Source organism: Hyperolius riggenbachi, chromosome 4, assembly GCF_040937935.1.
Source record: "Hyperolius riggenbachi isolate aHypRig1 chromosome 4, aHypRig1.pri, whole genome shotgun sequence".
NCBI lineage: Eukaryota > Metazoa > Chordata > Amphibia > Anura > Hyperoliidae > Hyperolius > Hyperolius riggenbachi.
This window is the reverse complement of record NC_090649.1, coordinates 74,192,880-74,216,112: the sequence shown is the minus strand read 5'-3', so window position 1 is coordinate 74,216,112 and position 23,233 is coordinate 74,192,880. Positions and strand designations below refer to the sequence as shown.

The 23,233-nt window shown below is 48.0% G+C and overlaps 1 protein-coding gene across 2 annotated transcripts in view; it reads left to right on the top strand.

Annotated features, from left to right (window-relative positions):
* Positions 1-23,233, top strand: part of HS1BP3 (HCLS1 binding protein 3) — a 180,224-nt gene that overhangs the window by 19,915 nt on the left and 137,076 nt on the right. For both annotated transcript variants that reach the window (XM_068280210.1, XM_068280209.1), the window contains exon 3: positions 15,285-15,492. In XM_068280210.1, the coding sequence (XP_068136311.1) occupies positions 15,285-15,492 (208 nt within the window). The remainder of the gene's footprint in view (positions 1-15,284; positions 15,493-23,233) is intronic.

Sequence of the window (23,233 nt, the reverse complement as noted above, 5' to 3'; positions counted from 1 at the left end):
TTATCGCTCAGGAGGTTAAACAATACCTATTGTCCTGCAGATCCTCTCCCTCTAATATCTTTATCCATAGACCCGGAACAAGCATGCAGATCAGATGTCTCTGACTGGATTAGCTGCAAGCCTGTTTCTGGTGTGATTCAGATATTCCTGCAGCCAAAGATATCTGCATTCTCAGGGATTTGTTTATTTTCAAGAACACCTAGTGAATGACAGTTGCTCATTCCAACTACCAACAAAAAGTGTGCAGTGAGCAGGGAGGCTGGCCAGCATCATTGTATAAATCTTTTTCAGGGAATGTCCGTATCAAGAATAAAAGCCTTGCTGAGCATCCCCCATGAAGAGATGTACTAGTCCAAAACCTGTCCATTTCTACTGCCTACCGTAAGTGACAGCAACATAGGAGAAAAATAATTTATAGCTCATTTTACTCTGGAAGAAACACACTTCTTATTTGTATATGTATTTTAAATTTTATAGTTTTCGATAGTGGTCCTTTAAGGAAGATTACCTGTAAGCCCCTTTTTTACTTATGATTGATGCGACACAAGTCATGTCATTCCTGATATTGGGATTTTCCATAGGGACCCATGAGACAGTGCACTACAGAGAGGTGAATCAGGAAGTTCACCTCACAGAAAAGTTCCGGTTGTCACCTGACAGGAAGTGAAGCCATCTCTCCTGAATGAGGACAGAGACGGCAATCAAAAACCTGTCAGAGATGCTGACCAATTCCTCCTCTGTCCAAAACACAACCAGATGATGGAGACTGACACCTCTCTGGCAGGTTCCTCACTGTTATTGATGAAACTAAGAGTAAAACACATGTGGAGGACACGTCCCTTCCAAGTTTAATTTTAGGAAATGTGGAATAGCCTTGGGGGTAATAATAATAATACTAAAATATAACCCTTTAGTACATGGTAATTTTTTCTTTTTTAATCTTAAATGACAACGTGTTAAACAGCCGGCCAAAGCGCGGGGCGCGGGACCCACCGACACACTCTTTGACTTGGGATAGAGTTACCGTTATTGGCGTTTCTCGGTTATTTTGATGGGGAGTCGGATGACATCAGATTGATTCCAGACCTTCCAATGGCATTAGCGTTGCAGGGAAATGTGTGAAGCCAGGCCTCGTATTGAACACTCGCTAAATTGAATTAATAGTATCTACTCCTGGCAAGCCAGGAATGATATTTTTATTTGAATTTGAGCTGCAGCTGCCAAAAAGTAACAAGCAGCTGTGAAGGCAGCCAGGGCTCTGACTTTAAAGAAGCAAACATTGTGGTCCTGTAGTGAAACTGTCTGTAAAGTGAACTGAACTGAGGGAAAAAAATACTTTAAAGCAGGGCTGTGGAGTCGGTCCAAAAATCCACCGACTCCGACTCCGACTCCTCAGTTTAGGATTCCACCGACTCCGACTCCGACTCCACGACTCCGACTCCTCTAATTTGCATATTACAATTTTGTTGATTAAAAGTATGTAACATGAAATTCGTCTCTTAACTGCCAACGCTTAGGAATTTTACAAGACAACTGAAGTGAGAAGGATATGTAGACTACTATATTTATTCCCTTTAGACTAAAACTAGTCCTTGGTAAGAGTACTTGTAAAAGGTACAAACCGGAACAAAGAACATCTATCAGGCCCTAGGCAATATAAGTGTGGGTACATGTAAGAATGATGTGCAGGTACTCTGCAGGGGAATGAGGAGATTGTAAACAGACAACACCTCTGTGTTCAATGTGCACAGCATTCTCAGTGGATTCCCTGTAGCTCTGTGGGGAGTGCATATGTAGAGTATAGTACTACTGTGTAACAAAGTAAACCTGAGACAGATGAAATTAAAGTTTTATACATACCTGGGGCTTCCTCCAGCTGCCTTCAGGATAATCAGTCCCTCGTTGTCCTCCTCCACCACCTGGATCTTCTGCTATGAGTCCAGGTACTTGAGCCAGTCAGGCGTAGTGCGCATGCACACACTCCGCCGCCAGGAGCATACTACACCTGTGCAGCACTATTGCGCAGGTGCAGAATGTTCCTGGCTGTGGGAGCGGCATGCGGCCGGACAGCGCTGACTGGCTGAATTACCAGGACTCATAGCAGAAGATCCGGGTGGTGGAGGACAGCGAGGGACTGATTAGCCTGAAGGGGGCTGGAGGAAGCCCCAGGTATGTATAAAACTTTCCCTTTAATTTGTAGTCACCAAACCAAATTTTAATAACACATCAAATTATTTGATTTCATCAGCAAAGGGAGTGCATACATTTGCATAAATCAGCATCAATGCGGAATTATTTCCATCTCATTGACCATCTCTATTAGTGACACAGCTACACATCAGGCTTTATTCTTACAGCATAGATGTTATTTAGTATATATGAGATTCCTGTGTACACATCATATATACAGTCACAAACAGATATGTATATCTGACCTTAAAAATACGGGGACTGCTTTATTGAAGCAGCACAAGTAACTAATTTTGATTGGTTTATTTCATTTTTGTGGACTAAGCACAGCTATTACTGTATATATACATTATTTTTAATGACTATTATCTGAGAAATAGAACATTTTATCATATTTTCTATTTTAATTACAGTTACAAATTCATTAGGAGTCGGAGTCGGAGTCGGTGCATTTTTTCCCGACTCCGACTCCAGGCACCCAAAATTGCCCGACTCCACGACTCCGACTCCACGACTCCGACTCCACGACTCCGACTCCGACTCCACAGCCCTGCTTTAAAGGATACCCGAAGTGACATAATGAGACAGACATGTGTATGTGTGCCTAGCACGCAAATAACTATGCTGTGTTCCTTTTTTTCTTTTTCTGCCTGAAAGAGTTAAATATCAGGTATGTAAGTGGCTGACTCAGTCCTGACATGAAGTGACTACAGTGTGACCCTCACTGATAAGAAATTCCAACTATAAAACACTTTCCTAGCAGAAAATGGCTTCTGAGAGCAAGAAAGGGGTAAAAAGGGGAATTTCTTATCAGTGAGGGTCACACTGTAGTCACTTCCTGTCTGAGTCAGGGCTGGAGGAAACCCCAGGTAAGTCACAATTTCATTTTTAATGAGTGCTCAGGGTCCCTTTAAAGACATTTACTCCTTGGAAGGAAAGCAATGACAAGGGCAAAGGGAGGAAAAGGCACCCAGGGTTGTGATAAAATTGAGTTAAAAACAAAGTAAGTGAGAAAAGTTGATTTGGTGGCTTACCTCAATGAAGATAAAAATTCATATAAAAAATTAATTTTATCATGTACTGGCAACGTGTTTCATAGGTCTGTGCCCTCTTCCTCGAGCCAGTTAAAGTGCCAAAGGGTGCTTTAAGCCAAGTAAGCAGTGCCTCTCTTGGCTTAAAGCACCTCATCAACTTTTCTTATTTATTTTGTTTTTAAAGAGAACCAGAGACGAAGCACCATCGTGTATTTTACCATATATATCAATGGAAACATGACAATAAACACCTACCCTGCTCTCTGTTTCAATCTTCTCTGCTAAATCTGCCTGTTAGCAGCCCTGATAAGAATCCCCGTCTGAGCATTCAGTCTGGCTTTTCCCCCCGGAATGATTATAGCTGAGTCAGTCTTCTGTGATGTCTTTTCAAGCCTAAGCCTGCCCCCTTGCGGCTCTGCTTTGCTGCTTCGAGGATAAATAGCAGCAAAAACATGGGGGTGCTTCGTCTCTGGTTCCCTTTAACCCTCCTGGCGGTATAAAAAAATACGCCAGGAGGCAGCGCGGCAGTTTTTTTTTTATTTTTTTTTTTTCTATATCATGTAGCGAGCCCAGGGCCTTCGGCGATCTCCGATCAGGAAATCCCGTTCAAAGAACGGGATTTCCTGGAGGGCTTCCCCCGTCGCCATGGCGACGGGGCGGAATGACGTCACTGACGTCGGGTCGTCATTGGGAGTCCCGGGCCACCCCTCGGCGCTGCCTGGCACTGATTGGCCAGGCAGCGCACGGGGTCTGGGGGGGGGGGGGGGGCCGCGCGCCGCACCGTATAGCGGCGATCGGGCGCGCGGCGGCGGCGGCGATCAGGGTGCTGGCGCAGCTAGCAAAGTGCTAGCTGCGTCCAGCAAAAAAAAAATTAAACAAATCGGCCCAGCAGGGCCTGAGCGGCACCCTCCGGCGGCTTACCCCGAACTACGTTCGGGGTTACCGCCAAGAAGGTTAAAGAGGAACGCCAGTGAAAATGTAATAAAAATAGTGCTTCATTTTTACAATAATTATGTATAAATGATTTAGTCAGTGTTTGCCCATTGTAAAATCTTTCCTCTCTCTGATTTACATTCTGACATTTAGCACATGGCGACATCTTTAGTGCTGGCAGGTGATGTCACTGGAAGGAGATGATGCTTTTTTGGCAGTTGGAAACAGCTGTTATTTCCCACAATGCAAAGAGGCTTCCGCAGTGTGATGTCAGTACCTCAGTGCTGTGAGGCGCTGACATCACTCTGTGGGAGGGGTTTCACCACAATATCAGCCATACAGAGCCCCCTGATGATCTGTTTGAGAAAAGGAAAAGATTTCTCATGGGAAAGGGGGTATCAGCTACTGATTGGGATGAAGTACAATTCTTGGTTACGGTCCGTTTTATCATATCCCCGGGCTCTTCTTTTCCTCCCTTTGTGCTTGTTCATCCTCCTATGGAGGGGTGTACCATGGCCTTCTGGAGTTTCTGCCTCATTTGCAACCTCCCTTTTTGAGCACTATCTTTCCTTCCACACCACCTCCCTTTATGTGACATTTTACACCATTGAGGCTCCTGTTGTCTCTGTGATTTTTCTTTGCACGGCCTCCAGTCTCCCTCCCTATCGACAGTAAAGCAATGACAAGCATGGACAGTGTAATAAAAAGCATAGATGGCAGCAAAAGTTGATATAGTCAATATAATGGTGTTTCCAGAAGCATTAATTGCAATTTTTCGAAAAATCCAGATCACTGACATTTTGCTGCGATTTTAATGCAACTTAATGGGAGTGATTAAAAAAAAACACTCTAGTGTGTCTCTGCCCAAACTTAAAGAGGAACTCCAATGAAAGTAATGTAATTAAAAAGTGCTTAATTTTTACAATAATTATGTATAAATGATTTAGTCAGTGTTTGCCCATTGTGACATTTTTCCTCTCCCTGATTTACATTCTGACATTTATCACATGGTGACATTTTTACTGCTTTCAGGTGATGTCAGTGGGACGAGATGCTGCTTGCTTTTTTGGCAGTTGGAAACAACTGTAAACCGCTATTATTTCCCACAATGCAACAAGGCTCCCACAGTGTGATGTCAGAACTATGGTCCTAACATCACACTGTGGGAGGGCTTTCACCACAATATCAGCCATACAGAGCCCCTGATGATCCGTTTGAGAAAAGGTAAAGATTTCTCATGGGAAAGGGGTTATCAGCTACTGATTGGGATAAAGTTCAGTTCTTGGTTACGGTTTCTCTTTGAGTCAAACATCTGATCTGCATGCTTGTTCAGAGTGTACGACTAAAAGTATTAGAGGCAGAGGATCTGCAGGACAGTCAGGCAGTGTGCAGTGTTTAAAGTGGACCTGAACTCTTGCACAGGACAGAAGGAAACCTACGAGAAATGCACCCTGTATGTATTTAGAGAGTTTAGCCTATTTCCCTCTTTCCCCCCTCATCTGTGTCTAATCACAAGTTGTAATTTGATCTCTCCCCTGTGTCACCTGACTCCCACCGCAGATAAGGTGGATAAGCTTATTTGAAAGCACTGGATGTTGAAGGGAACCTAAACTGAGGATATGGATTTTTCCTTTTAAAATAATACCAGTTGCCTGACTCTCCTGTTAATCCTGTGTCTCTAATACTTTTAGCCACACCCCCTCAACAAGCATGCAGATCAGGTGCTCTGACTGAAGTCAGACTGGATTATCTGCATGCTTGTTTCAGGTTTGTAATTCAGCCACTACTGCAGCCAAAGACATCAGCAGGATGCCAAGCAGCTGGTACTGTTTAAAAGGAAACAGCCATATCCCTCTCAGTTTAGGTTCCCTTTAAACAATATGTCTGCTTCCATGAATCAGGAAGTAGAAACTGTGCAGATTTATTGCAGAATTTGTATCAGCTGTAACAAAGAAATGCTTTACTTTAAAGGTTATTATGCTGTTGCGCATCTTTAAGAGCAGAGAGGAAGTTCTGAGTTCAGGCCCGCTTTAAAAGGAAATAAATATGGCATCCTCCATATCCCTCTCAATTCAAGTGTCCTTTGTTATAGGCAAATGCTGTTAAAACTTGCAATATTATAGTTGTCCAGCAGAGGGAGGTCAAACACTGTACTGTGTATCTTGCATTGCATGCTAGAGCTTGTGCTGTTCAAAAGTTCCCATTAGAGGGAGACATTGTACAATGAATCAAGTTTGCTCTTTTGTAATACAATCTACCAAGTTTTACATTTGCTGAAAACTTTGTGTGTTATAATTCTGAATTTATTTTATAGGTTTTAACTCGTCTTTTATAGCAGGTAATTTTATTTGGTTTCAATACTATTCTGTAGGAAGCCATATTGCTGCTAGTGTGTCATTGTTATTAGCAGCTGCATTGTATAATATTGTATAACTGTGGCGTGTTTTGCTGGAGATATGACTTTCTAGATTCCTAAGGATGCTCAAAATGTAAGCCCTACTCCAAAAATAAGCCCTAGTTACAGTTCATAAATAAAGTTGATGTAAATAGTGTCAGTTACAGTATACATGAAAAAAGGGAAGCAGGAAATGTGGACGCATGAGACAAGTGGACAAAAAGGGAGCCGCCATTGACTCTCATGTTAAATATAGTTTAACCACCCTGGCGTTCTATTAAGATCGCCAGGGCAGCTGCGGGAGGGTTTTTTTTTAATTAAAAAAAAACGATTTCATGCAGCCAACTGAAAGTTGGCTGCATGAACGCCCACTAGGGGGCGCTCCTAACTCGCATTTCTGATCGCCTCCGGCGATCCGCAGTAACAAGGAAGGCCGCAATGAGCGGCCTTCCTTGTTTCGTTTTGCTCGTCGCCATGGCGACGAGCGGAGTGACGTCATGGACGTCAGCCGACGTCCTGACGTCAGCCGCCTCCGATCCAGCCCTCAGCGCTGGCCGGAACTGTTTTTTCCGGCTGCGCAGGGCTCGGGCGGCTGGGGGGACCCTCTTTCGCCGCTGCACGCGGCGGATCGCCGCGCTGCAGCGGCGATCAGGTAGCACACGCGGCTGGCAAAGTGCCGGCTGCGTGTGCTGCTTTTTACATGGAGCAAATCGGCCCAGCCGGGCCTGAGCGGCAGCCACCGGCGGTAATGGACGAGCTGAGCTCGTCCATACTGCTAAGGTGGTTAATAGGCGCCCAACGGGAAATGTGGGCACCCGGTGAATAATGTTTACAGTGGGCGCCCGGTGATTAACGTTTACAATGGGCGCCTGTTGAATATTAACATTTACAAACATACTTACCATAGTTATCGTTTCTATCTACATAAAGTTTGATAACTAAAACGATATTATCTGAAAAACACAAATACTCCTCAAATAACTAAATATATTTATTTAAAAATTAAATAATTAAATTGATAAATGATATGGGAGTTTTAAGGTTAGGCACTGCTAGGGGAGTTTTCATCCTTAGTAAAGCTTGATAACTAAAATATTATATGGAAAATAGAAATACTCCTCAAATAACTGAATATATCAATATAAAAAATAATTTGATAAATGATATGATATGGGAGTTTTAGGGTTATGCACTACTAGGGGAGTTTTAAGGTTTAGGCACCACCAGGGATGTTTTAGGGCCGGTTTAGACGGACGTTTGCCCGGCATCGCGTTTGATGACGTGCGGCGGCTGCTGCGCGGTCAGGCTTTCAGTAGCCGTCGCGTCCGGATGCGGTCAGTGTTTTTATTCCCCTAGGGGGACACTAGCCGTCGCGGTTGGCCGCCCCTGGAAGCTACATGTAGCTTCCAGGGCGGCCACGAACGCAAGCGAAAATTGGGACCCAAACGCTGCCTTCGTGTAAACTCGTGTAAAAGCTCAGTGTAAACGCTCCCATTCACTTGAATGGGAGCGTTTAACGCGACGTTCCAAACGCTTGCGGTAAACACTCCGCAAGCGTCCGTCTGAAACGGCCCTTAGGGTTAGAGTGGGTCCACACTAGACCCGGTTGCAGGACGGACACTGCAGTCCGGATCAGGGGAAGTACCCACCGTACTGCAAACTGATGAAAGTGCATCAGTTTTGCATCAGTTTCCGTTCAGGTTTTTCCCTGACAGAAAACGTCTCCATCATTAGGAAGGAGTGGGAGGATTTTTTTGGGCCAATCATAAAGCTCAGGCTATCCGTTTTAACATCCGTTTTTTGCCTGTGGAGCTGGAGATGCGTTTTCTCATTACTTTCACTACCCCTGCGTGTATCCGTGGTCCTGATCCGTTGCGTGAAAATGCAGCAGATCCGGACCTTCCGTTCAGGTTTTGAAAACGGATCCCCGCAAACGCTTTGTATAATATTGTATAACTGTGGCGTGTTTTGCTGGAGATATGACTTTCTAGATTCCTAAGGATGCTCAAAATGTAAGCCCTACTCCAAAAATAAGCCCTAGTTACAGTTCATAAATAAAGTTGATGTAAATAGTGTCAGTTACAGTATACATGAAAAAAGGGAAGCAGGAAATGTGGACGCATGAGACAAGTGGACAAAAAGGGAGCCGCCATTGACTCTCATGTTAAATATAGTTTAACCACCCTGGCGTTCTATTAAGATCGCCAGGGCAGCTGCGGGAGGGTTTTTTTTTAATTAAAAAAAAACGATTTCATGCAGCCAACTGAAAGTTGGCTGCATGAACGCCCACTAGGGGGCGCTCCTAACTCGCATTTCTGATCGCCTCCGGCGATCCGCAGTAACAAGGAAGGCCGCAATGAGCGGCCTTCCTTGTTTCGTTTTGCTCGTCGCCATGGCGACGAGCGGAGTGACGTCATGGACGTCAGCCGACGTCCTGACGTCAGCCGCCTCCGATCCAGCCCTCAGCGCTGGCCGGAACTGTTTTTTCCGGCTGCGCAGGGCTCGGGCGGCTGGGGGGACCCTCTTTCGCCGCTGCACGCGGCGGATCGCCGCGCTGCAGCGGCGATCAGGTAGCACACGCGGCTGGCAAAGTGCCGGCTGCGTGTGCTGCTTTTTACATGGAGCAAATCGGCCCAGCCGGGCCTGAGCGGCAGCCACCGGCGGTAATGGACGAGCTGAGCTCGTCCATACTGCTAAGGTGGTTAATAGGCGCCCAACGGGAAATGTGGGCACCCGGTGAATAATGTTTACAGTGGGCGCCCGGTGATTAACGTTTACAATGGGCGCCTGTTGAATATTAACATTTACAAACATACTTACCATAGTTATCGTTTCTATCTACATAAAGTTTGATAACTAAAACGATATTATCTGAAAAACACAAATACTCCTCAAATAACTAAATATATTTATTTAAAAATTAAATAATTAAATTGATAAATGATATGGGAGTTTTAAGGTTAGGCACTGCTAGGGGAGTTTTCATCCTTAGTAAAGCTTGATAACTAAAATATTATATGGAAAATAGAAATACTCCTCAAATAACTGAATATATCAATATAAAAAATAATTTGATAAATGATATGATATGGGAGTTTTAGGGTTATGCACTACTAGGGGAGTTTTAAGGTTTAGGCACCACCAGGGATGTTTTAGGGCCGGTTTAGACGGACGTTTGCCCGGCATCGCGTTTGATGACGTGCGGCGGCTGCTGCGCGGTCAGGCTTTCAGTAGCCGTCGCGTCCGGATGCGGTCAGTGTTTTTATTCCCCTAGGGGGACACTAGCCGTCGCGGTTGGCCGCCCCTGGAAGCTACATGTAGCTTCCAGGGCGGCCACGAACGCAAGCGAAAATTGGGACCCAAACGCTGCCTTCGTGTAAACTCGTGTAAAAGCTCAGTGTAAACGCTCCCATTCACTTGAATGGGAGCGTTTAACGCGACGTTCCAAACGCTTGCGGTAAACACTCCGCAAGCGTCCGTCTGAAACGGCCCTTAGGGTTAGAGTGGGTCCACACTAGACCCGGTTGCAGGACGGACACTGCAGTCCGGATCAGGGGAAGTACCCACCGTACTGCAAACTGATGAAAGTGCATCAGTTTTGCATCAGTTTCCGTTCAGGTTTTTCCCTGACAGAAAACGTCTCCATCATTAGGAAGGAGTGGGAGGATTTTTTTGGGCCAATCATAAAGCTCAGGCTATCCGTTTTAACATCCGTTTTTTGCCTGTGGAGCTGGAGATGCGTTTTCTCATTACTTTCACTACCCCTGCGTGTATCCGTGGTCCTGATCCGTTGCGTGAAAATGCAGCAGATCCGGACCTTCCGTTCAGGTTTTGAAAACGGATCCCCGCAAACGCAGACGGATCCGTTTTTTACTTGGGTGAGGCTGGCTGCTATTTTCAACATTAGTATCCGGGACTCCGTTTTTCATCAGGTTTGAAAAACGCAGCCACGGATACGTTTCCGGACCTAGTGTGGACTAGCTCTTAGGCACCACCAGGGGGGTCTTGGGGTTAGGCACTACCGGGGGGGGGGGGGGGTTAGGGTTAGGCACCACCAGAGGGTCTTAGGGTTAGGCACCACCAGGGGGGTCTTGGGGTTAGGCACTACCGGGGGGGGGGGGGTCTTAGGGTTAGGCACCACCAGTGGGTCTTAGGGTTAGGCACCACCAGGGGGGTCTTGGGGTTAGGCACTACCGGGGGGGGGGGGGGGTTTAGGGTTAGGCACCACCAGAGGGTCTTAGGGTTAGGCACCACCAGGGGGGTCTTGGGGTTAGGCACTACCGGGGGGGGGGGGGTTTAGGGTTAGGCACCACCAGAGGGTCTTAGGGTTAGGCACCACCAGGGTCTAAGGGTTAGGGATAGGTAGAGAAAGGGTTCTGTGTTGAGAGTAGGGTTAGGTTTAGTTGTAGTAAAATATTGGTAATATTTACTAATGTTTTACGATAGTTATTATGAATATACTTCTATTTATTTTTCATTGTTATAAACAATATTTTCAGATTTATTCCATGAAGAAACAATAAAATAAGCTTATAGACAAAATTATACAATTATAGCGATTATAGATATTGTATATTATCATTTCTAGTGTTATAAATGATATTTTGCAGTTTTTTTTTATTACAAGAAGAAACAATAAAATAAGGTCATAGACAATATTATACAATTATTACGATTATACATATATTATCGTTTCCCACGTTATAAACAATTTTTTTCAGTTTTTTTTTTTTTAAATCAAGAAAAAACAATAAAATATTGTTATAGAATATAACATTAAATTTTGTTTACAGCATGCGCCCTTTTTTGATGTATGCGTAAAAAAAGTGGAATCAATTAGTAGTAGAATGCAGCTGGACAGAGAGACCCTTCACCAAGGAGAGCAGACTCCCCTGAAAGAGTTGCACTTAAAATACCTCAACAGACCCAAAACAATAAGGGCCCGTTTCCACTGGCGTGTGGGATGCGATAATCGCATCGCATTCGGCTGGGGGTTACTTCCGGTCATGCTGCTTCCTGTTAGCAGCAATGGGAATAGGGGACTCGGATGCGTGCTGCGGAAATCTGCAGCATGCAATCCATAATTTCCCCCGCGTCGCATCGCGCCACTTCATGTCGGAAAATTCGTGTCAACTTACGGGAGCTTCAGTTTAAAGTGAACCAGAGACAAAGCACCCTCATGTATTTTACCATATACAGTGGTGTGAAAAACTATTTGCCCCCTTCCTGATTTCTTATTCTTTTGCATGTTTGTCACACTTAAATGTTTCTGCTCATCAAAAACCGTTAACTATTAGTCAAAGATAACATAATTGAACACAAAATGCAGTTTTAAATGATGGTTTTTATTATTTAGTGAGAAAAAAAACCTCAAAACCTACATGGCCCTGTGTGAAAAAGAAATTGCCCCCTGAACCTAATAACTGGTTGGGCCACCCTTCGCAGCAATAACTGCAATCAAGCGTTTGCGATAACTTGCAACAAGTCTTTTACAGCGCTCTGGAGGAATTTTGGCCCACTCATCTTTGCAGAATTGTTGTAATTCAGCTTTATTTGAGGGTTTTCTAGCATGAACTGCCTTTTTAAGGTCATGCCACAACATCTCAATAGGATTCAGGTCAGGACTTTGACTAGGCCACTCCAAAGTCTTCATTTTGTTTTTCTTCAGCCATTCAGAGGTGGATTTGCTGGTGTGTTTTGGGTCATTGTCCTGCTGCAGCACCCAAGATCGCTTCAGCTTGAGTTGACGAACAGATGGCCGGACATTCTCCTTCAGGATTTTTTGGTAGACAGTAGAATTCATGGTTCCATCTATCACAGCAAGACTTCCAGGTCCTGAAGCAACAAAACAACCCCAGACCATTACACTACCACCACCATATTTTACTGTTGGTATGATGTTCTCTTGCTGAAATACTGTGTTACTTCTAAGCCAGATGTAACGGGACACGCACCTTCCAAAAAGTTCAACTTTTGTCTCGTCGGTCCACAAGGTATTTTCCCCAAAGTCTTGGCAATCATTTAGATGTTTTTTAGCAAAATTGAGACGAGCCTTAATGTTCTTTTTGCTTAAAAGTGGTTTGCGCCTTGGATATCTTCCATGCAGGCTGTTTTTGCCCAGTCTCTTTCTTATGGTGGAGTTGTGAACACTGACCTTAATTGAGGCAAGTGAGGCCTGCAGTTCTTTAGATGTTGTCCTTGGGTCTTTTGTGGCCTCTCGGATGAGTTTTCTCTGCGCTCTTGGGGTAATTTTTGTCGGCCAGCCACTCCTGGGAAGGTTCATCACTGTTCCATGTTTTTGCCATTTGTGGATAATGGCTCTCACTGTGGTTCGCTGGAGTCCCAACCCTTTAGAAATGGCTTTATAACCTTTACCAGACTGATAGATCTCAATTACTGTACTTTTGTTCTCATTTGTTCCTGAATTTCTTTGGATCTTGGCATGATGTCTAGCTTTTGAGGTGCTTTTAGTCTACTTCTCTGTGTCAGATAGCTCCTATTTAAGTGATTTCTTGATTGAAACAGGTGTGGCAGTAATCAGGCCTGGGACTGACTACAGAAATTAGCTCAGGTGTGATAAACCACAGTTAAGTTATTTTTTAACAAGGGGGGGGGGGGGGGCAATCACTTTTTCACACAGGGCCATGTAGATTTGGAGTTTTTTTTCTCACTAAATAATAAAAACCATCATTTAAAACTGCATTTTGTGTTCAATCATGTTATCTTTGACTAATAGTTAACGGTTTTTGATGAGCAGAAACATTTAACCTGCCTGGCGTTCTATTAAGATCGCCAGGGAGGCTGCGGGAGGGTTTTTTTTTAATAAAAAAAAAAACTATTTCATGCAGCCAACTGAAAGTTGGCTGCATGAAAGCCCACTAGAGGGCGCTCCGGAGGCGTTCTTCCGATCGCCTCCGGCGCCCAGTATAAACAAGGAAGGCCGCAATGAGCAGCCTTCCTTGTTTTGCTTACATCGTCGCCATAGCGACGAGCGGAGTGACGTCATCGACGTCAGCCGACGTCCTGACGTCAGCCGCCTCCGATCCAGCCCTTCGCGCTGGCCGGAACTTTTTGTTCCGGCTACGCTGGGCTCAGGCGGCTGGGGGGACCCTCTTTCGCCGCTGCTCGCGGCGGATCGCCGCAGAGCGGCGGCGATCAGGCAGCACACGCAGCTGGCAAAGTGCCGGCTGCGTGTGCTGCTTTTTATTTGAGCCAAATCGGCCCAGCAGGGCCTGAGCGGCAGGCTCCGGCGGTACTGGACGAGCTGAGCTCGTCCAGACCGCCCAGCAGGTTAAGTGTGACAAACATGCAAAAGAATAAGAAATCAGGAAGGGGGCAAATAGTTTTTTACAACACTGTATATCAGTGGGAACATTAGAGAAAACGCCTATCCTGCTCTGCTTCATTCTTCACTGCTCAGCCTGCTTCTTATCAGCCCTGATAAAATCCCAGACTGAGCATTCAGTCTGGCTTTGCTCAGGAATCATTATAGCGGAGTCTGTGTTCTCTGATGTCTGATTATAGCAGAGCCAGAAGGGGGCAGGCTTGGGCTTCGTCTCAGGTTCACTTTAAGTGCGATGCGATGGAAAACGTGGAATAGTGGAAACGGACCCTGAAGGTTGGCACGTGCCAGACTCTCTCATGACATGTGGATGGAAAAAGAAAATAGTCAAAAGAAATTCATGGTGGAATTCAGGGTTAGAAGAGTTAGGGCCCTTTTCCACTATATCAGTTGCTGTCAGTTATATATCAGTTGCTGTCAGTTATAACTGAACGGACAACTGATGCGAAAGTAATGTCAATGTTTCCCTATTATTATTATTTAGTATTAATATAGTGCTGACATCTTCCGCAGCGCTATACAGAGTATATCGTCTTGTCTCTTAACAGTCCCTCAGAGGAGCTCACAATCTAATCCCTACCATAGTCATATGTCTATGTATGTGTTGTGTAGTTTATGTATCATAGTCTAGGTCCAGATTTGGGGGAAGCCAGTTAACTTATTTGTATGTTTTTGGGATGTGGGAAGACACTGGAGTTGTCAGAGGAAACACATGCAGACACGGGGAGAACGTACAAACTCTGTGTAGATAGTGCCCTGGCTGGGATTCGAACCAGGGACCCAACGCTGCAAGGCAAGAGCGCTAACCACTTCCCTATGGCTCAGTTCACTCTATACGCATTTCTACTGATAGCTTTTTCACAATGCACTGCTATGGAAATGTATAAAGCGTTGGTTTTTCAATGTCTACAGTGTTCTCCCCAGAATTCTTTTCCAGCCGGGTGGCATGAAAAAGTAGCCGGGTGGTGCGAGATGAAAGAATGCAGGGCCAGTGCTTCTCTGCACATTTCTGCTTACAGCAGAGGTGGAGTTGAGACGATGACAGCTGGGTGCTCAGTAAAACTAGCTGGGTGGAGCACCTGGCTAAAAGAGACTGGGGAGAACACTGGTCTAGTGTAAAAGAGGCCTTATGCTTAAGGCAGGCAAAAAGGGCACAAGATATTTGGGCGCCGCCATAGACTGTAATGTGAATTACGACTATAACGGCACTCGGTAATTTGGGTGCCGGTAAAAGACTGAGCCCAAATTATGAGAAAAACGGTGCAATTTGGCAGCCAGCAATTGTTCTAGTTGCCTTCCTCTGGACTGACTGCAGTTATTGAGTCAGAACAGGGTGACCTAATGCAGCTGTGTGGTCTTTGTAACTGTATCTGGTCTTGTCTGTTGTTAGGTGTCCAGGAAATACAGCGAGATCGAGGAATTCTATCAGAAGATCTACTCCCGTCACACGAAGCATTCGCTGCCGCCCTTTCCCCGGAAGGTGTTATTTGTCGGGGAAGCAGACATCAGGGAGAGGAGGTCTGCGTTCAATGACATTGTGAAAGCCATCGCGCAGGACAGAGATCTGGCCACCTCCAGCGAGCTGTGTGACTTCCTAGGTCGGTGTCTGTGTCATCACCTCTGTATTCACAGCTAGCACTTTCTGTCCTCCAGCAGTAATTGAGACGACAAGGATCCTCATGGTTATATTGGTTTCTGAGTTTAAAGGGAACCAGAGACCAAGCACTCTCATGTATTTTTACCATATATATCAGTGGGAACATTAGAGAAACCGCCTACCCTGCTCTCTGTTTCATTCTTCACTGCTCAGCCTGCTTGTTATCAGCCCTGATAAAATTGCCGACTGAGCATTCAGTCTTGCTTTGCTCAGGAATCTTTAATCTTCTTGTGATGTCTTTTCAAGCCCAAGACTGCCCCCTTCTGGCTCTGCTATAATGACTCGGCTATAATGATTTCTGAGCAAAGCCAGACTGAATGCTCAGACCAGATTTGATCAGGGCTGATAAGAAGCAAGCTGAACGGTGTGGGAAGAAACCGAGAGCAGGGTAGGTGTTTTCTCGAATGTTCCCACTGATGTATATGGTAAAATACATGAGGGTGCTTCGTCTCTGGTTCACTTTAACTCATTTCAGACCAAAGCCTCTGTTCCCTTTTAAGGACCAGAGGCTTTTTTTTTTTCTTTTTTCACTTCCTGATCACTTTGATTGGCTCATCGTGATCAGGAGGTGAGGAGCCAATGAAAACTGCTCCTAACCGATGATCGGGACTCTGCATTCTTTAGACTACAACACATCAGGCTTAAGCTCAACACACACCATACAATCTTGGTTGTACAAATTTACCAAATCTATATAGTATAAGGACCAACAGATTGAAAATACCTTGAATGCTTGATTGGATAAGCTCTTATACTACATGAAAGTGGTAAGATTGAACAACCAAGATTGTATGGTGTGTGTTGAGCCTTAGGCAGCCACAAGTCCAGAAGTATCCCAAATCGGTTAATCAAGATATTGCGGCTTTACACACAATTCCATCCACCTAATTAACCTCCTTGGCGTTCAGGGCCGCGGGAAGGTTTTTTTTTTGCATAATTTTTTTTTCAATTATGTAGCTAGCCTGGCGCTAGCTACATGATGCCCCCCTCCCTGCGGCGTCCCTCCCCACCCCTCCGATCGCCGCCGACGCGTATGCCCATAACGAAATCCCAATCTGAACGGGATTTCCTTTAGGGCTTCCCCATCGCCATGGCGACAATCGCAATGACGCCACCGACGTCGTGACGTCAGCGGGAGTCCCGATCCACCGCTCGGCGCTGCCTGGCACTGATTGGCCAGGCTGCGCACGGGGTCTCGGTGGGGGCCCTCTAATGCGGCGGTGATTGCGTGATACACGCAGCTAGCAAAGTGCTAGCTGCGTGTAATAAAAAAAATTATGTAAATTGGCCCACCAGGGCCTGATGAAATCCTCCGCGGCGGGTTACCCCAAGCTCGGGATAACCGGCAAGGAGGTTAAAGTGGACCTGAGACAAGAAGCATCTCAGGTTCCATACTTACCTGGAGCTTCCTTAAGCCCCCTTTAGGGCAGCTCGTCCCTTTCCGTCTCTCTGGGTGACTCTGGCCCCCCATAATTCATCCTGAAAGCCTGGCCGCATTGCGTTAAGTACCCCCCAGGGGCAGTTTTTTTTTATTACAGATTTCCTTTAACTTATATATATGTTTTTTGGATGTGGGAGGAAACTGGAGTGCCTGGAGGAAACCCCCACACACTCATGGAGAACATACAAACTCCGTGCAGATAGTGCTGCTATCTGGCTGGGGCACTGAGTACTATACATTACTATACAATGCAAAGCAGTTTCTGCTCTGTGAGAGGGAGGAAAGATCTTTGTATTCTCTCTGTGGCCCTGGCTATCAGTAACAAGTTAGTCATTCTCCGCATACAGTTCCTGGACCATGTGACTGTGTGCCTGTCTGCAGGATCAGCATACAGTGCCTGGACCATGTGACTGTGCCTGTCTGCAGGATCAGCATACAGTGCCTGGACCATGTGACTGTGTGCCTGTCTGCAGGATCAGCATACAATGCCTGGACCATGTGACTGTGCCAGTCTGCAGGATCAGCATACAGTGCCTGGACCATGTGACTGTGTGCCTGTCTGCAGGATCAGCATACAGTGCCTGGACCATGTGACTGTGTGCCTGTCTGCAGGATCAGCATACAGTGCCTGGACCATGTGACTATGTGCCTGTCAGCAGGATCAGCATACAGTGCCTGGACCATGTGACTGTGTGCCTGTCTGCAGGATCAGCATACAGTGCCTGGACCGTGTGACTGTGTGCCTGTCTGCAGTACCTGCATACAGTGCCTGGACCATGTGACTGTGTGCCTGTCTGCAGGATCAGCATACAGTGCCTGGACCATGTGACTGTGTGTCAGTCTGCAGGATCAGCATACAATGCCTGGACCATGTGACTGTGTGCCTGTCTTTATGATCAGCATACAGTGCCTGGACCATGTGACTGTACCTGTCTGCAGGATCAGCATACAGTGCCTGGACCGTGTGGCTGTGTGCCTGTCTGCAGGATCAGCATACAGTGCCTGGACCATGTGACTTTGTGCCAGTCTGCAGGATCGGCATACAGTGCCTGGACCATGTGACTGTGCCTGTCAGCAGGATCAGCATACAGTGCCTGGATCATGTGACTGTGCCAGTCTGCAGGATCGGCATACAGTGCCTGGACCATGTGACTGTGCCAGTCTGCAGGATCAGCATACAGTGCCTGGACCATGTGATTGTGCCTGTCTGCATGATCAGCATGCAGTGCCTGGACCATGTGACTGTGTGTCAGTCTGCAGGATGAGCATACAGTGCCTGGACCATGTGACTGTGTGCCTGTCTGCAGGATCAGCATACAGTGCCTGGACCATGTGACTGTGCCAGTCTGCAGGATCAGCATACAGTGCCTGGACCATGTGATTGTGCCTGTCTGCGTGATCAGCATGCAGTGCCTGGACCATGTGACTGTGTGTCAGTCTGCAGGATGAGCATACAGTGCCTGGACCATGTGACTGTGTGCCTGTCTGCAGGATCAGCATACAGTGCCTGGACCGTGTGACTGTGTGCCTGTCTGCAGTACCCGCATACAGTGCCTGGACCATGTGACTGTGTGCCTGTCTGCAGGATCAGCATACAGTGCCTGGACCATGTGACTGTGTGCCAGTCTGCAGGATCAGCATACAGCGTCTGGACCATGTGACTGTGTGCCTGTCTGTAAGATCAGCATACAGTGCCTGGACCATGTGACTGTGTGTCAGTCTGCAGGATCAGCATACAATGCCTGGACCGTGTGACTGTGTGCCTATCTGCAGTACCCGCATACAGTGCCTGGACCGTGTGACTGTGTGCCTGTCTGCAGTACCTGCATACAGTGCCTGGACCATGTGACTGTGTGCCTGTCTGCAGGATCAGCATACAGTGCCTGGACCATGTGACTGTGTGCCTGTCTGCAGGATCAGCATACAGTGCCTGGACCATGTGACTGTGTGCCAGTCTGCAGGATCAGCATACAGTGCCTGGACCATGTGACTGTGCCTGTCTGCAGGATCGGCATACAGTGCCTGGACCATGTGACTGCGTGCCTGTCTGTAGGATCTGCATACAGTGCCTGGACCATGTGACTGGGTGCCAGTCTGCAGGATCAGCATACAGTGCCTGGACCATGTGACTGTGTGTCAGTCTGCAGGATCAGCATACAATGCCTGGACCGTGTGACTGTGTGCCTGTCTGCAGTACCCGCATACAGTGCCTGGACCGTGTGACTGTGTGCCTGTCTGCAGGATCAGCATACAGTGCCTGGACCATGTGACTGTGTGCCTGTCTGCAGGATCAGCATACAGTGCCTGGACCATGTGACTGTGTGCCAGTCTGCAGGATCAGCATACAGTGCCTGGACCATGTGACTGTGTGCCTGTCTGCAGGATCAGCATACAGTGCCTGGACCATGTGACTGTGTGCCAGTCTGCAGGATCAGCATACAGTGCCTGGACCATGTGACTGTGTGCCAGTCTGCAGGATCAGCATACAGTGCCTGGACCATGTGACTGTGTGCCAGTCTGCAGGATCAGCATACCGTGCCTGGACCATGTGACTGTGTGCCTGTCTGCAGGATCAGCATACAGTGCCTGGACCATGTGACTGTGTGCCAGTCTGCAGGATCAGCATACAGTGCCTGGACCATGTGACTGCGTGCCTGTCTGCAGGATCAGCATACAGTGCCTGGACCATGTGACTGCGTGCCTGTCTGCAGGATCAGCATACAGTGCCTGGACCATGTGACTGCGTGCCAGTCTGCAGGATCGGCATACAGTGCCTGGACCATGTGACTGTGTGCCAGTCTGCAGGATCAGCATACAGCACCTGGACCATGTGACTGTGTGCCAGTCTGCAGGATCAGCATACAGTGCCTGGACCATGTGACTGCGTGCCTGTCTGCAGGATCAGCATACAGTGCCTGGACCATGTGACTGTGTGCCTGTCTGCAGGATCAGCATACAGCGCCTGGACCATGTGACTGTGTGCCTGTCTGTAAGATCAGCATACAGTGCCTGGACCATGTGACTGTGTGTCAGTCTGCAGGATCAGCATACAATGCCTGGACCGTGTGACTGTGTGCCAGTCTGCAGTACCCGCATACAGTGCCTGGACCGTGTGACTGTGTGCCTGTCTGCAGTACCCGCATACAGTGCCTGGACCATGTGACTGTGTGCCTGTCTGCAGTACCCGCATACAGTGCCTGGACCATGTGACTGTGTGCCTGTCTGCAGGATCAGCATACAGTGCCTGGACCATGTGACTGTGTGCCAGTCTGCAGGATCAGCATACAGTGCCTGGACCATGTGACTGGACCATGTGACTGTGTGTCAGTCTGCAGGATCAGCATACAATGCCTGGACCGTGTGACTGTGTGCCTGCCCTGCAGTACCCGCATACAGTGCCTGGACCATGTGACTGTGTGCCTGTCTGCAGGATCAGCATACAGTGCCTAGTACATGTGACTGTGTGCCAGTCTGCAGGATCAGCATACAGTGCCTGGACCATGTGACTGTGTGTCAGTCTGCAGGATCAGCATACAATGCCTGGACCGTGTGACTGTGTGCCTGCCTGCAGTACCCGCATACAGTGCCTGGACCATGTGACTGTGTGCCTGTCTGCAGGATCAGCATACAGTGCCTAGACCATGTGACTGTGTGCCAGTCTGCAGGATCAGCATACAGTGCCTGGACCATGTGACTGTGTGCCTGTCTGCAGGATCAGCATACAGTGCCTGGACCATGTGACTGTGTGCCAGTCTGCAGAATCAGCATACAGTGCCTGGACCATGTGACTGTGTGCCAGTCTGCAGGATCAGCATACAGTGCCTGGACCATGTGACTGTGTGCCAGTCTGCAGGATCAGCATACAGTGCCTGGACCATGTGACTGCGTGCCTGTCTGCAGGATCAGCATACAGTGCCTGGACCATGTGACTGCGTGCCTGTCTGCAGGATCAGCATACAGTGCCTGGACCATGTGACTGCGTGCCAGTCTGCAGGATCGGCATACAGTGCCTGGACCATGTGACTGTGTGCCAGTCTGCAGGATCAGCATACAGCGCCTGGACCATGTGACTGTGTGCCAGTCTGCAGGATCAGCATACAGTGCCTGGACCATGTGACTGCGTGCCTGTCTGCAGGATCAGCATACAGTGCCTGGACCATGTGACTGTGTGCCTGTCTGCAGGATCAGCATACAGCGCCTGGACCATGTGACTGTGTGCCTGTCTGTAAGATCAGCATACAGTGCCTGGACCATGTGACTGTGTGTCAGTCTGCAGGATCAGCATACAATGCCTGGACTGTGTGACTGTGTGCCTGTCTGCAGTACCCGCATACAGTGCCTGGACCGTGTGACTGTGTGCCTGTCTGCAGTACCCGCATACAGTGCCTGGACCATGTGACTGTGTGCCTGTCTGCAGGATCAGCATACAGTGCCTGGACCATGTGACTGTGCCTGTCTGCAGGATCAGCATACAGTGCCTGGACCATGTGACTGTGTGCCAGTCTGCAGGATCAGCATACAGTGCCTGGACCATGTGACTGTGTGCCTGTCTGCAGGATCGGCATACAGTGCCTGGACCATGTGACTGCGTGCCTGTCTGTAGGATCTGCATACAGTGCCTGGACCATGTGACTGGGTGCCAGTCTGCAGGATCAGCATACAGTGCCTGGACCATGTGACTGTGTGTCAGTCTGCAGGATCAGCATACAATGCCTGGACCGTGTGACTGTGTGCCTGTCTGCAGTAGCCGCATACAGTGCCTGGACCGTGTGACTGTGTGCCTGTCTGCAGTACCCGCATACAGTGCCTGGACCATGTGACTGTGTGCCTGTCTGCAGGATCAGCATACAGTGCCTGGAGCATGTGACTGTGTGCCAGTCTGCAGGATCAGCATACAGTGCCTGGACCATGTGACTGTGTGCCTGTCTGCAGGATCAGCATACAGTGCCTGGACCATGTGACTGTGTGCCAGTCTGCAGGATCAGCATACAGTGCCTGGACCATGTGACTGTGTGCCAGTCTGCCGGATCAGCATACAGTACCTGGACCATGTGACTGTGTGCCAGTCTGCAGGATCAGCATACCGTGCCTGGACCATGTGACTGTGTGCCTGTCTGCAGGATCAGCATACAGTGCCTGGACCATGTGACTGTGTGCCAGTCTGCAGGATCAGCATACAGTGCCTGGACCATGTGACTGCGTGCCTGTCTGCAGGATCAGCATACAGTGCCTGGACCATGTGACTGCGTGCCAGTCTGCAGGATCGGCATACAGTGCCTGGACCATGTGACTGTGTGCCAGTCTGCAGGATCAGCATACAGCGCCTGGACCATGTGACTGTGTGCCAGTCTGCAGGATCAGCATACAGTGCCTGGACCATGTGACTGCGTGCCTGTCTGCAGGATCAGCATACAGTGCCTGGACCATGTGACTGTGTGCCTGTCTGCAGGATCAGCATACAGTGCCTGGACCATGTGACTGCGTGCCTGTCTGCAGGATCAGCATACAGTGCCTGGACCATGTGACTGCGTGCCTATCTGCAGGATCAGCATACAGTGCCTGGACCATGTGACTGTGTGCCAGTCTGCAGGATCAGCATACAGTGCCCGGACCATGTGACTGTGCCAGTCTGCAGGATCAGCATACAGTGCCTGGACCATGTGACTGTGTGCCAGTCTGCAGGATCAGCATACAGTGCCTGGACCATGTGACTGTGTGCCAGTCTGCAGGATCGGCATACAGTGCCTGGACCATGTGACTGCGTGCCTGTCTGCAGGATCAGCATACAGTGCCTGGACCATGTGACTGTGCCGGTCTGCAGGATCAGCATACAGTGCCTGGACCATGTGACTGTGCCGGTCTGCAGGATCGGCATACAGTGCCTGGACCATGTGACTGTGTGCCAGTCTGCAGGATCAGCATACAGCGCCTGGACCATGTGACTGTGTGCCAGTCTGCAGGATCAGCATACAGTGCCTGGACCATGTGACTGTGTGCCTGTCTGCAGGATCGGCATACAGTGCCTGGACCATGTGACTGTGTGCCAGTCTGCAGGATCAGCATACAGTGCCTGGACCATGTGACTGCGTGCCAGTCTGCAGGATCGGCATACAGTGCCTGGACCATGTGACTGTGTGCCAGTCTGCAGGATCAGCATACAGTGCCTGGACCATGTGACTGCGTGCCAGTCTGCAGGATCGGCATACAGTGCCTGGACCATGTGACTGTGCCAGTCTGCAGG